This window comes from Mustela nivalis (assembly GCF_964662115.1).
Source record: "Mustela nivalis genome assembly, chromosome: 11".
Taxonomy (NCBI): Eukaryota; Metazoa; Chordata; class Mammalia; order Carnivora; family Mustelidae; genus Mustela; species Mustela nivalis.
In genome coordinates, this window is record NC_139030.1 from 88,128,633 (window position 1) to 88,144,628 (window position 15,996).

Consider the following 15,996-nt stretch of genomic DNA (forward strand, 5'->3'; position numbering starts at 1 on the left):
AGCAAATGGGGAGCATATTATGTCATCTGTAAATATGTTGGTATGCAGCTTCTAAAATACAGAGAGGGACTTTTTAAAAAGTACCAAAAACTACTAAAAATTCCTTAACAGGAGTAAATGACCAGTCACTATTCACTTTTCCCAATGATAAAACCCTTTTCTCTGTTTTGTGTGTGTGTGTGTGTGTGTGTTGTACAGGTTTGCAGCATAAAAAGTTCTCTACATTAAGAGTGGCTGATATGTCTCCAGAGTCTCTTTTGATGCTCTTCTCTTGTTTTTTAAAAATTTTTATTTTTTAAGAAATCCAGTGACCTGGTAATTTCAGCTGGCGACAACAGGGCACAAAAGTGTTACTGGGTGCCCCGTCTAATGGGGGCAGTGCGGAAAAAGCAATACATTTTCACCACCTTTTCCCAACTTGCCAGATCCTTCTTCACCTGCAGGATCCTTAGGCTTTTACTGACTTAATTTGGCCCATATTCTTCTTTATCTGTAGGGCATCTGGATCATCTACTTCTGTATCTTCTAATTTTAACAGTTTTCTCATTTTCTTATCATTCTTTGTAAGAACCTAAACAACTCAAGAATTAATTTGTTCACTCACCCAGCCAATACTTACTAAGCACCCACATGAGAACACACACTACAACTGCGCCTACTTTAAAAATATACTTTCTAATTTAAACTTGTTCACTCTTGCCTAGAGCTTACATATACAAGCCTATAAATAATTTGGAAGATTTTCACAGTGTTTTCTCAAAATCCCTAATAAAACAAACAAAAAGCCCACATCAAAAGTAGGGTGTGGTTCTGAGTAATTAATTTTCAGCATTCTTGATTTTTCCTGGCACTCCAGATCCCTACTCCCATCTTCATAATATCCTTCTCAATAGTTATACCAATATATATTTTCCATCAATTTCTTTAAAGTAGTTAGCCAGTCCTTTAATGCGTGGGTCATCGGAGACGACAATGGAAATCTCCCTGGTTCCCCAAGTAGGAATCATGCAGCCTTGGCTCTAATGTCATAAAAAGTGGACTCCCAGGGATGAAGCAACCCACTCAACCCACCCATCTTTATACCCCCTCAGAAATGACAGTGATAGTAAAAAGACTTAGTCATTTCGGCATCTCTTGGCCAACACGGCTATTCACGGTGAGAACAATGATCTGCAAAGCCTGTGCTTACTAGTGGGCTGCCGTATGTCTTCCGTGAGATGATGGCTAACCGTTTAGGAAGAGGAAGGCAAGCAAGGATAGCTAGCGTTACCTGAATGGCTTCTTCCCGGAAGACTGTAATGCAGTCCATGCTCTTCATAAAATACGGTGTTTCATTAGTTTCCAGAAACTGCTCAATGCGATTTATTAGTTGGTGACTTGCTAGAAAAGACAACAAATTTACTTTCCTCATTTTGAGTGATGGTGGTTAGAGAGAATATATGTTTTGTGTGCCTGTAAGTACATACTAGGGTTCACGAGCTTCATGGTCAGTAGGCACAAAAGCTATTCTTTGAGAGGGGGTGGATGGGAAGGGCAGGTGAGATGCAAAATGCTGATTCCCAAAGTATGTATTTGACAAGTTTGGGTAATACTTACTGGTATCTGTCAAGAAATAAAATGTAATTTCTACAATGCTTAGAATTATAGCTAAATGTTCATTTTGGGACTAACACTAAATGGTTTTTTTTTTTTTAATTGTGGTTTTTATTCCCCTTCCCCCAGAATTTAGGGGACAATTGCATAATTCCAAACTGTCTTTCCTAATACTGTCACGGAAAACAGATCCTCTAGTCTCTCCCCTAATCCCACTCATGATAAATGTCAAACAGTGCCAGACAGAGAAGAGTAATGAGCCAGGGATATGCCATCTTCTATCAATCAGAGGTCAAATTAGAAAAGACCAGCCCTCATCTTAATTTAGTAATATCCCTTTAGTACGAGGAATCATTGCTACATATCTTCTGCCCTTGAACCTGAACACTCTCTCTGTTGCTCAGTACTCTACAAGCCATGAATACTTAATAAACAATAACTGTCAGCAAGCAATGTCATAAATTCTACAAAAACATTAATAATGTTATTGTTTCTAAGATAGGTTGCAACTTGAGGCTGTCCCACAAAGTATTTTTCAGTGTAAAAAAAAGTAGAGGAAAATAGAAACAAAGTCATTAGGGAATATAAATCACTGAGCAGATTGAAACTGACCCTTGACGACTGGTATAGAACAAACCAAGGAGATGTACAGATTCAGGGCATAAAGGCTCACTCTCAGTTATGCCCTGAAACCACTTATTTGCTGGCTGGGCGGGCAATTTATGCTGAATGGTCAAGGTGAGGCCACAGTCACAGCCTCATCTGAGCATCATAGTAATTGTGAACAGGTACATGCACAATACTAATGAAACTACTTTCAAGGCTCGCCTATAAAGGCTCGAGGCCACTAAGTGAATCACAGTGACCTGAGCACTGTTCGATGCCTTATGAAAAACAGGAAACTCAGTGCCATCAATTTACTTCCTAAGGATCCTATAGTCTATGGAAAGGATTAAAAAACTGGGCAAAGTGGGGCACCTGGGTGGCTCAGTCAGTTGAGCACGCAGTCTTGATTTCAACTCAGGCCAGAGTCTCAGGGTTATGAGACTGAGCCCTGTGTCGGGCTCCACGGCGGGGAGACTGCTTGGGATTCTCTCTCTCCTTCTGCCCTTCCCCCCACTTGCATGCTAACTGAATAAAATCTTGGGGTGGGGGGGAAACGGACCAAGAATTTCTTAATATAATCATTCTGCAGCGAGAGAAAAATATCCCCAGTAACTATTGCATCTCTGCCACCAACTAAGAGATTATGATCTCCATTATAATAAAGTACTTAGCAAATTTGAGGGATTAAAGAAACACTTCCCTGCAATTTCTGAAATCTTTACCAATGTATCCTGCAGTGGTGAATTAATACCCAACAGTACCAAGGAGAGAAAGGATGTCTGGATGAGTCTTTTAAAAAAAGGTAAATAACAAAGCCCTGATTAGTAGGCAAAGCGGAAAACCAACAAAAAGCTCAAAGCAAGAGAAGCTCTCTCTGTTTTCAGCTTGGAGAGGTGAGGTGACAGAAGGGTTTGACGGTGCTCTCCACCACTTACAGCAGCCCACTTGCTCTGATGAGCTGGACATAAAGATACTCAGAGCTACCAAACTCGCCATCAATAACAGCACTCATCAGCCATGGGTAGTAATCCTAGAGACTCAGCTCCTCATTTCTTTTGAAATGAGAGGGAGGGACCTTAGTGAGCTACAATGTAAATGTTTCTCTTTATGCAGTGAGCATTTTCATTACTTCGACCTAGTACATATTTACTGTGTGACTGTTACAGGGAAGACCCTGGAGTATGTTCTGTGGAAGACATGAGGTTGAAGTCCTTGCTTTGAAGAGCTGATAGTCTACAAGAAGATATAAGACATATACAAAAATAATAATAGGAGGTAAATGTGAAAAGGACTATGACTGATACAGAAATATGTCAGCTGATGTGAATTTTTTAAAATCTCTGGTGACCAATTATAAGATATTTTCATGAATTAACATGGCTTTTTCACTGAGCAATGAAAAATGGAGTTGGCCATCACAGAGCAGAAAACAGAATGAGCGGAAGTATGAAGAAGAGATGTGGGAAAGCACAGGGTGTGTCTGAAGAGAAGCAAACGGTCCAGCACATGGAGTCCAGCACAGGAGGGGAAGGAGGAGGAAGAATCAGCTAGGGGAAGGTTGGAGGGCAGGTGGCTCAAGAGGACAACAGTCTGTGTGAGGGTCCTAACGCAGGATGGAGCTTGGCTCTAGAGCAACTGCAGGGGAGAAGGGCTGAAGACCAAGCTTTTAGGGAACTGCAACATTTAGAGCTCGTAGAGAGGAAAGGGAGCTGACAAAGTTGCTAAGAAGACGTGGTAAGGAAGACAGGCAAAAACCAGGAGGGTATAGTGCCACGGATGCCAAGAGATGAAAGAGCTATGTGTTGTGTCCAAACACTATGACATAAAGACTGTAAGAAAAAGAGTATAAAAAGCACAAGGGATTAGGTACTGAAGCTTAGGAAGTCCATGTATCAATTAAATAGGGACTTAGCTGCTTTGGGGAAAAAAAAAACTAAAAACCAGTTCCTTGGCCCATTTTATCTTGACATGTGATGGAACACACACACACACACACACACACACACACACACACACACTTTGCCATCTTACAGAGAAAAGTATTCAGGAGACTAAAATAAAGCAAAAGTTAATAATCCACATGCAGTAATGACACAGTTAAGGGATATAAGGAAAAGGAAGTAGGAGTCTGAAGATCTACTTTCTATTTAAGAATGAAGTTCTTATGTATTTGTGGGCCTACCTGGATTGAGTTTTCTGATTTATATGTTAGACTATCTGTCTTTTCCTCCAGAAGTTCAGGAACACAGAGAGAGAAGTATATCCAAATTGCAATAAATCCAAAGAATACAAAGGACCAGATTTCGCCCTTCCAGGAATCATCGGTTACATGGCCTGTGCCTCTGGCCCATGATTCTGAATTCTGTCAGTATATCCAGCTATTTTGTGGTTCACTGACTATCATGAACCATTTAACACCAGCAAATATCCGTGATGGAAGATGCTTTAATATCCTGAATATCCTGAATAAAATATGTGGATGAGACTTCCCTTCTGAAGTTTGGTGGCACTTCATGTTTTCCTGCCATTTTTAATAAAAGCAATCCATAAATGGCAGACAAAATAATATTCTACTTTGGCTAGAGGACGCTTTTGAAGCCCCTGTCCTGCTTGCCCCACAACAGGGAAATGCTGATCATCACGGTGCTTGTCTCTGCTCCTACATCAATTACAGGGTATGGCATGGCCTGTCAGTCTTCATACTCAGTAAATCACAGCCCCAATTATAATTCACCAAAATGCTTTTCAGAATTAGTCAGAGGCTCAATAATACTCATTAGTAGCTAATATAAAAGATGGCCATTGAAACGGCCATCCATCTTAGGCAAGGGCTGTCATTTATTTCAAGGAGTCTTCAAAATCAAAATGGCCTAAATTTTGAGATTTTAAATATGGGCATTATATATTAGCCCAGCATCTCACATATGTATAGATTGTGGATAACACAAAATTAGTCTCAGTAATACTTTAGTGTTAACATTAAAAAATGCAACCCAGATACAAAACTGTTATGTAAAGGGAAAATGGCAGGTTTTTTGTTTGTTTGTTTAATCTGAAATGTATGCTCTCCCCCTCTAGAGACAATATTCACCACCACCGAAAATCCCCCAAAATGAATCACCTCTCTTCTTAATGTACAGTCACAGGGGCCCAAATACCCCAGGCCATGTGCTTGTCAGTTTCCAACTTGACATTTGCTTACTACCACTGTTCTCTGCAAAGAAGTTTCTAACAGAATGAAAGGAAGTCATTTATTATGGGTTCTTTCCCCTCCATCGGACAGAGCCAAAACAGCAGTGGGTTCGCTCATCTGTCACACATTATTTATAAAGGGCTATAAAGTCATCTCAAATGATTTTGCTCAACTCAGACATCATTCAGGACATTTCCCAATTTAATCCTTCTCACTATCTCAATGCCTCCTGTGAAATGTACTTATTGAAAGGGTACACACTTTACAGAAGTCGGCAGTTAAATTATTTGTAAATGTTAAGAACAGATTTATGCAATGGCAGTGGAATCTTCACAAAACAAACTTAAAAAATGATGATATAAATTAAGCACTTAAATAAGTATACAGTCAGGTCTGTAATTAAGAGAATAAAATAATAATAATACCTATTGGCAAACAAAACTCAAAGCAAGTAGTCCAGTAGTAAATGCACATATAAATACAATGACCATTTTAAGCCAGTAATGTGTAAGAAACACGTGCGTGATAAGAAAATGAGTCTGTGTTTTAATACAGGCAACCAGAACAAAAATGGATTGCCAACAGGCTTATGGCTCTTTACTACAGGATATAAACTGGTCATTGTTGGTAGAGGCTGTGTTTCTATCAGTCAGGGTCCAACGAGAAGAACAGAAATCACTCTGAGTATTTAACAAAGGAAGTGTAATGTGCACAACTGTTAAACAGGTGATGAAGGGCTATAAAAGCCAACTGAGAACGGTTCTGTCATCCAGAGATCAGAACAGCAAGAAGCCCTTAGCACCCCTGGGCAGTGCAGGGTGTGGGGAGAAAAGAGCAGAGGGAAGTGCAACAGCTAGAGCTCACTCATGGGTCTGTCCAAGGGGAGCCGAAGCCATGGAGGACTGGAGATGCTGCCTAACACAGACAGGGAGGAAGAAACACCCCAGCTTTTCCCTCCCTCCTTCCCTCCTACCAATTTCCCACCAAGGTCTCCTAGGGGCTGAACCCTGTAGGAAGCCAGTAGTCATGGGAGGCTGGGAAATACAACCTGCAGGGGTAGCTCTGGCCCGTCCCCACCCCCCCCCCCCCCCCAGATCTGGTGCACACAGGGGAAGGGTGAGGAATGGATCCAGGGGCCATTCCACACAGTGTTACGATGAAGCCATAGAGGTGGATGGATGCCCCATTTTATGCACTGGATAGATCCTGGAGATACAAAATTAACAAAGAATTCCTTAAATAATAAAGGAAGATAAAATGTGAGGGTTTTTTCTTCTTTCTAATGAGAGGATACAATGAAATTCAATAGAAAGTTACCAAAAAGGTTCATAAGCATTTACTTAAAGCTTTTCTCAGCCAATTTTGTATATATATTGTAAATATATATATATAAATAGATATACACAATATATATCAAATTTTATTTATACACACACACATATGTGTGTGTGTATAAATAAAATTTGATACATATGTGTGTGTGTGTATACACACACACACACACACACACACACACAGGAGGTACCTGGGTGGTGGCTTAGTCAGTTAAGCATCTGCCTCCGCTCAGGTCATGGTCCCAGGGTCCTGGGATCAAGTCCTGCATTGGGCTCCCTACTCAGCAGGGAGTCTGCTTCTCCCTCTCCCTCCACCCTCCTCCCCTTGCTCATGCCCCTTCTCCCGCATGCTCTCTCTCAAGTAAATAAAATTTTTAAAAATATATATTTAAAGTATACTTCCACAAAACCAAAATTACATTAAAAGAGAGAGAGAGAGAGAGAGAGATTTTCATGTCTACTTGAAACATCTTTAGAGCTACAGATACCTCCCTTTCCTTCAGGTTTAACCCTGTGAAACCCAGTGCACAGTGGCCACACAACTGTGTGGACAGCGATGACAAACCAGAGGAGCGGGAAGTGACTGAACCCTTTCCATGGTGCTTCTCTCCTTTCATAGAAGTCAAAGCATCTTCTGAAAACTGAAGTACAAAAACTTACCCCAAATATTTTCCTTTCCATGACAAAATATATGCTGACTTATTTCTTAAATGTCCTTTCTACTTCTATTTCCAAAAAAGGATGGATATAAGACCCCAGGCAAAATCTGCCCCCAATGCTTGTGGTTCTCGGTCTGGCGAATCTGGTATTCCTCATTTTATTTTAGTTTTGTGGTCTTTAATGAAATATATTTTGTTGAGGGAAAAAGAAATCACCGGGTGGCACCAAAAGAAACTGTGAATTAGGAAAAAAGGATAAGCTTCACGTAAATGATGTGCAAACATATTACTTTGAAGAAGCTGGACTGTGAAGCGGACACAGCTCTGTCCTGCTCTTTGCCTCTACCCTGATCTTCCCCCTTTTAGAAACTATTGTGCAAGATGATTTGCCCCAGAATTCTCCATTGAGCAGAAAGAGCTGCCTGCCTCCCTTCTGAGAGCAGAAACAGTCCACGGCCCTGACACAGAGACCACCACAGCCACAGTATCACAGGTGACCAGTGGCACAGGAAATCAAATGAAGGATATAAAATGCTGACCACCTCAACAACATACATACAACCTTGGCTGGCTTTTTATTATTATTATTATTTTCTTACCAATAACTAAAAAAACCAATTAAAATCTCACCATTTAAGCTCCACAATTTCAGTCACAGCCCATTTTTTCATGCTTAACGATTTTCTCATTAAATGCAGTAATTTCTTACAAATTGCACTAATAAAAGTAAGTCCTGCTGGGTGTTCCCCCCCTTTTAAATGTTGCCTTTTCATTGATGTGTTAAATTAAAACCCCAGGCACAAGAAGAAGAGTAAATGCAAAGTCTTTATTGTCAGAATCCATTCCTGCAGACTGAAATCTTTCAGGTTTTATTTTTGTTTTTACTTGAGCTAACTGTGAGTCCTACTTTATAGCCACAGAAAGGTCTCTTGGTCTTAGCTCACTCTAGAAAAAAGGTGATAGTGCAAGCTAATGAGAAACTAGAAAAATGGCATCCAGAAAACCCACTAGTAGTAAGGTCACTTTATGTAAGAGAACATTACAACAAATCTTCATTCTGGATGAATAACAGCTCTCATCTTAAATAACTTGATGAGATAACTCAGGTCTACAAAATTTTAAGTTTCCTGGTCAAAGGGTGGGTTCCATGGCATTCTATGGTCTTTTTGTTTTTTATTAACAACATTCAATTTAACCACTGAAGACCCACTGAACATGTCCCACAAAACCTGAAGGTTATAATGCATATTTACAGATTTACAGGGCATACAGCAGTTTGCTTAAAAGAAAAAAAAAGGACATATTTTGGTCTTTAAGTGTAACTAATTTCCCCAATTCCAAAATGGAGTGCATTTAAAGTCCAAAATTGGGACACGATGCTAACATAAGAAAGAAGCTAAAGGAAGACTTTCATCTAATGAAGTGACTTCTTTGGCTCCTTTATGTAATATATATGCCATATGTCTGGAGGTATGTGTTAGGTGTGGGGCTAGGAGTAGAGAAAGAGGGTCTCCATAATTTTCTAACTCTAAAACTTGGTGAAGCTTCCTAAAATAAAAGTGATATAGAAGAATTAATAACCTTACCATGTGGACTTGATCCTATTCCAGATGGGCAGTAGGAGGGAGGCAGAATGCAAGACGATGGTGTTTGGTACTATAGCAATTTTACAGTATCTGTCTAGCTTCATACCAGAGTGGATGTCATCCACCTAATGCAGGAAGTAAGTAGAAGGAACCAAGTAGCCATAGTAACAGTGCAGCCAAGAGGAAACACTCTGGAACAGGAGACCAATCTGGCGATGGGATCCAATTAAAAGTTGGTAATTGAATAGGACTGAAATTCATGTATCAGCTGAAGAGATACAGTGAGTGGTGACTCAGACTCCACAGAAAGGAAGAGAGAGGTTGGTGGCCACTGCTTGAATGTGCTTTTGTGGACGATGGTGGGATGGGTGGCACAGTGTCTTATGATGCCATAAGAATCTGAGTCACTCTTAAAAGGACATATCAAGTACCAGAAAATTTAGAACAACTATGTGTCATGTGGTAAATCTTCCCAGGAACTGATAAATAATGATGCCCTGTGGTTATATGGCATCCTTCCTTCAGATCCTTTTTCTTTCTTTCATTTATCCCCCACTTTTTCGATTTTTGGGAAGTAAGTTGTATATTTTAGAGCTCAAAATATTGAGATATGATTCTTCTACCACTTCTCCTTCAGTGGGGCTAAGATTTATGAATTGATCCAAAGAAACTAAGAATTAATTCCGCTGTAATTACTATCAGTCCCAAGCACTGCTTTGTTAAAATCAATAATAGAAACAACCAAAAAAATTACTTAGCAGTATACAGAGAACATTAAAGCAGATGGAGGTTATCAGTCCCACCGATGGCAGACCACCAGCATCTCTGATAATGTATCACATTACAATAAAACCATTACTGGGCACAGGTATCCCAGGATACACTAGCTCTTAAATCACAAGCATCTCCTTAGACTGGGATTTGAGGGTGAGAAAAAAGAATGGGCATTCGTTGTGGAAGGAATATCATGAGCAAATATAAAGAGGTAAGAAAGCCAGTGTCACAAGGGTATGAGCGGGAATACTGTTTGGTCTGAGTACAGAGTTCACAAAGGGGGCCTGCAATGGCAGAAAGGAACCAGGTTGTGGAAAGCCTTGAAATGAGGGACTAATTTCAAAGACATGGTGAGTGACTAAAAAGGGCTGACCCTTAATCAACTCTGGACTGTAAGAAGCTAAGCCTGGGGGATCCTTGCTGGCTCAGTCAGTGGAGCATGCAAGTCTCGATCTCAGGGTTTAAGTTCGTTGGGTGTAGAGATTACTTAAAAATAAAATTAAAACAAAAAGGGGGGGATAGCTAAATCTGTACCAACATATGGGATGAGCTGAACAAGAACAACATTGAGGATAATTAATATAGGATGCTATAACTATCCAATGGTGAAGTAATGAAAGCTTGAATTAGGATACAGGTAGTTAGGATGGAAAGGAAGAGACAGACCCAGAATGTGACAGAAATTAGGAAAGAATTACACAGGGCTACAAAGTGGCCAGAAATGCTCAACGGTCACCTCAGCAGCAGTAACAGAAAACCCTTACTTCTGGGGAAAATCCTGTTAGCACGTTGAGGACCAGGACACCCTTAGGCTGCCATCACCTGGGATACTTTTCTTTGGGCTCTCTCCTGTCCAGCCTCTCATAGCTCAGGTTATGCCAGACTGGTCTCTGAATTCTTCCTCAGACTGGTCACGCACCTGCATCTATACCCACACTGCCTTGTGTCCCACTGCCGTGGATGAACTATCTGTGCCTCGAAGTGACCCCTTCCACTGGTGCCCCAGACACCATACCTCTTCCCTTCTCAAAGATCTCATTCAGTCTCGTACCTTCAGAGAACACCTCTAGGTGACTTCTTCCAGATTTATATTTAGAACCCAGACCTCTTTCCTGAAGTCCAGATCTGCATAACCCACTTAGCATGTCTCCCCCTTCTCAGCAAAAAGCAATTCCTTCCAGTTGCTCAGGCCAAAAAACTTGGAAGTCATCCCTGGCTTGTTTCTTTCTCTCACATCCTACATTCAAATAGCAAAACCTACCAATTCTACTTTTAAAGCGTATCAAAAATCTGACTTCTTCTCACTTTCTCACTTGTATTACTATGGTAGCCTTCTAACTCATCTGTCTACTTTCACCTTGCCCATTCTCAACATGGCAGCCAGGGCACTTTTAAAACATAAAGTCAATCAGACCAACCTTTACCTGGAATTCTTCAGTGGTTTCCCATTTCACTCAGAGTAAAAGCAAGAGGTCTAGGAGGCCCTATTGTGATATGTAACCAAGATACCACTCCCCCCTCCCACCCTGATCTCATCTACTTTACTTCAGCTACCCTGGTCCCCCTGATGCTCCTAAAAGCAGCTAAACACACTGCTTCAGGAGAACATACTGCTCCCTCTGTCTGAAGAGTTCTCCCCAGGGATACCCACTAGGTTCTCTCCTCCACCTTCCTTAATTTTCTATTCAAATGACACCCCAAAAGGAAGCCTTCCTTGATCCTCTATAAAATCATAAGCCCATCTCACCGCAGCACTCAAAAATATCCCACTATCCTGTTTTAATTTCTTCTGTAGTGCTGTTGTTAAGTTGAATACCATTCTCTGAAAATTCATGTCCTTTCTGAAACCTCAAAATATGCCCTTATTTGGAAATAGGGTTCTTGCAGATGTAATCAAATTAAGACAAGATCATAAGAATGGGCCCCAATCTAATCATGACTGGTGTCCTTGTAAGAAGGGGGAAGGAAAATTTAAGAGCACCTGGGTGGCTCAGTCAATTAAGCACCTACCTTTGTCTCAGGTTATGATCCTGAGGGAGTCCTGGGAATGAGCCCTGCAGTGGGCTCCCTGCTCCATGGCGAGTCTGCTTCTCCCTCTCCTGCACTTCCCTCCTTCATGCTCTCTCTCTCAACCACTCTCTCTCCCTCAAATAAGTAAATAAAATCTTAAAAAAAAAAAAAAGGAGGGAATTTTGGACACACACAGTGAGAGAGCTCCCTGTGAGGAGGAGCCAGAGACTGGAGTGGCGTGTCTACAAACTAAGGAACACAAAGAGCTGTCAGCTGTCACCACGAGCTAGGAGAGGGGCACGGAACAGATTCCCCTCAGAGTCCTCAGAAGGAACCAACCTTCTTGACATCTCCACTTTGGAATTCTAAACTCCAGAACTGTGAGAAAATAAACTCTAGTTTTAAGCCAGAGTGGTTTTTTGTTACAAAGCCCTTGGAAACAAACACAAGTCCTTGCCACCATTTGACATTTATTTTCTTATTTATTTACTGTCTGTGTTTCGCTGCAGTGACTAGCACATAGTAGGATGCTGGTCACTTGCTAAATGGATGAATGAACTGCCTAAGCCTCACTGGTTTACTCCTGCAAAACCTCTACAAAATGAAGATGTCTTTCTGAATGCCTTCAGTTTAAACCCCCACACTGCATTTTTACAACTGGTCACCACTAAGGGGAATGGACAGTCTAGAACTTTTTTTTTTTTTTTTTTATCACCACCCTTCACTTTAATTTTACAGAGATGGAGATGGTGAAAAGAAAGCTCTATGGAAGGGGAGTACACAGAAAAAGAGTAATAGGCTGTGTAAGAGAGTGTGCAGGCCTGTGTGGAGAAGAAACCACTTTTTTTAAATAGGGGGGGAGAAAGAGGAAGAGGGAGAAGGAGAATCTTAAGCAGGCTTCACACCCAGCGTGGAGTCCGACACAAGGCTCGAGCTCACAACCCCAAGATCATAACCTCAGCCAAGATCAAGAGTCAGATGCTTAACCAACTGAGCCATTCAGGTGCCCTAAAGATACCATTTCCAGCACTGCCCTGACTACGCGCACACAGGCATCTTTGTTGTCGTCACCTACTATTACTCAGCTCCATCCCATTTTGCTGGAAGCTCTTTTTTCTTCTCTTAGATCATGTTGCTTGAGATCACTGGGATTTGGGGTGTACTGGGGGGGGGTGTTTTACAAAATGTACTGTCTATGGCTATAACCCCAATTTAGCACACCCTAAAATATTAACCATCTTGACTACAACACAGAGCATTGCCAGGGATTAACAGGCTTACTCCTAACGGCAGAGAGTAAGAAAGCAAGACCGAATACGAGCTGCTGGAGGGACTGGAAGAGAAGGGGACAATGGAGGAGGAGACTTCCTTTTCTTAACTTTTACACACTATTCTATTACTATTTGATTTTTTTCAATGAGCATGTATTTATTTTTTTATTGAGGAGAAGTCTAAGGAGCAATAATCAACTGTTTCTATTTCTAGTGAGTCTTAAACGGATAGACATTTTTCATGGGTTGGCATTTACTGATGATGAAAATCAGAATACTTCTATTTCATGATCCTTTTATTTCTTTTTTAATTTTTTTGCACCATCTACTTTCCTCATTCTTTCTGTTTATTACTCATACACCTAAAGGACTATATTAAAAAGGACCTTCAAATTACTTAACTTTACCCACTGTCCTCAGGAAAGACTACCAATGTGAATATGGATTTGCCACAGGCAAATCTTATCTCTGGTTTATATATTCACCTCCCCCAGCCTATACATTTAAAGTTTCAATGTATAAGTCTCGTTGGCTTCATTACAGTCCATCTAAGAGTAATCAGAAATGGAGACGATTACAGGATAATCCAGCCTTAGTTATTCCATATATTTTCTTCTCAATGTATGAGACAAAGAATGAATCAAATAAAATAAACCCATGCTTGAGAAAAATGGCACAAAAGAAGAAACAATAGAAAGGAGGGAATAATGAACGTAAAAATTTTCCAAATCTGTAAGCAGTGACCTAAGAAAATAGAGACTTAAATACCTACTGTCAGGGCACTTGGGTGGCACAGTCGACTCTTGGTTTCCTCTTAGGTCCTGATCTCAGGGTCATGAGACTAAATATTGGGCTCTGTGCTCAGTGGGAAGTCTGCTGGAGATTCTCTCTTGGTCTCTTTCTCTGTCCCTCCCTCGACTAGTGCTTTCTCCTCTCTCTCACTCTCCCTCTCTCTCAAATCTTTTTTAAAAAAATAAAATACCTGTTATCACTAAAATGTAAACTGACTTTTCAATACTTACAACTAATCATCTTCTGTGCTCCAACAAGTTCCTGAATCTATAGTTTTCCTGTACAGAGTAAGGTGGTCATTTGTTAAAGTAAATGAATTCCTCATGAAGCAGAGGATTATGAAACACAAACATAATCTTGTGATACATTATCTAAGCTTTTTTTTTTTTTTTTTAAAGTCCAATACCTGAAGACTTTTATTTAAAATATACTCTATTACCTGAATTGATAATATTTTCTTCACTGGTACTCTGCAGAAATTCACTTGGGTCTCCAGATTTTTGTTTAGCTAGGGTCAGGTAAAAATTATAGAGGTCTTACCAGTCCATAAGGTCTCAAGGGGAATAACTTTCAATACTCAAAACATCATGGAGAACAACTAGACAGAAAATCAACAAGAATATAGATTTGAATAAACTATCATCTAAACTCACCTGACATTTGCAGAACCCTCGACATAACGACAGTAAAATATACATTTTTTTTGAATATACATTATTTTAAAGGGCATGTGGAACATTTGTCAGAACAAAGTATAGGTTAAGCCATGAAACAAGTCCCAATATATTTATAAAGGTTGAAACCATTCAAACTATGTCTTACAACAGAATTAAAATAAAAATCGGTAACAGAAAGAAAGGTGGGAAATATTTCAGATATATCAGGTAACAGAAAGAAATACCTTCCAGTATCTGCAAATTAAACACTCTTCTAAATAATCCAAGGTAAAAGAGGTATTGCAAAAGTAAGAAAGCATTTGAACTGAATGATGATAAAAACATGATGTATCACAATTTATGATGCGCAGCTAAAGAACTGGTTAGAGGGATATGTATAGCTTTCAACGCCTACATTAAAAAAGAAATGAGGTTTCAAATCAATAATCTAAGCTTCTACTTTAAGAAACTAGAAGAAGAGGATCAAATTAAATCCAAAGTGAGCAGAAGGAAGGGAATAAAAAGGACAAGAACAGAAATCCATGAAATAAAAACAAAATAATGGGAAAAAAGTAAGAGCAGAAGTTAGGATCTTCTACAAAAAATAGGCAAAACCATAAACCTTTACTCAGATTGACCATGAAAGAGAAAAGATACAAGACACTAAATCAAGAATAAAAGAAGGGAAATCACTATCAGCCCACAGAACTTAAGAGAAAAATAATATGAGTAATGTGAGGCCAACAAATTAAACAATTAAAATGAAATGGACAAATATTTGTAAGGACATAAATTACTACATCTGACTTAAACAGAATGGAAGATCTGACCAAACTTATAATGTGTAAAATAACCAAGTATTAGAAAGTGTCCCACAAAGAACGCTAGCCTAGGTTTCACTGGAAAATTCTATCAAATATTTTAAAAAGAAATAATATTAATCTTAAAGGGGAAGAAAGAATACTTCTCAACTCATTCTATAAGGCCTATATTCCTCTGATATTGAGGCCAAAGATGTTGCAAGAAAGGAAAACTATGGAAAAGTATCTTTCATGGACATATATACAACAATCCTAACAAAGTATCAGCAAAATGAATTCAGGAACATACAAGAAAAATTATACACCATGATGGACTGTAATTTATCCCCACATGCAAGGCTGGTTTAACAACTGCAAATCAGTGAATATAACACAGCCTATTAATAGAAGAATCAAACACAACGTAATCATCTCTATATAGAAAATGCATCCAAAAAAAAAAAAAAAAAGAAAATGCATCTGACAAAATTCCACATGCATTTGTAATAAAAACTCTCAACCAACTAGGAATGAGAAAAGAAAATCTTCAATGATAAAGGGACTGAGAAAAACCAGAACATCATATTAACGGTAAAGATAAAAGCTTTCCCCATAAGACAAGGAACAAGGATAATCACTTCTATAATTCTGTGATTGTTGGATATAACAGCCAATACAATCAAGAAAAAGAGTGTTAAGGCATACAAATTAGAAAAGAAAAA

At 39.6% G+C, this 15,996-nt stretch overlaps 1 protein-coding gene across 2 annotated transcripts in view; it reads right to left on the reverse strand.

The window, feature by feature from the left end:
- Window positions 1–15,996, reverse strand: part of XRCC5 (X-ray repair cross complementing 5) — an 89,481-nt gene that overhangs the window by 12,413 nt on the left and 61,072 nt on the right. For both annotated transcript variants that reach the window (XR_014300209.1, XM_082689095.1), the window contains exon 17: window positions 1,271–1,380. Coding sequence is in view for 1 of the 2 variants with exons in the window: in XM_082689095.1 (XP_082545221.1) it covers window positions 1,271–1,380 (110 nt within the window). In the remaining variant the exon portion in view is untranslated. The remainder of the gene's footprint in view (window positions 1–1,270; window positions 1,381–15,996) is intronic.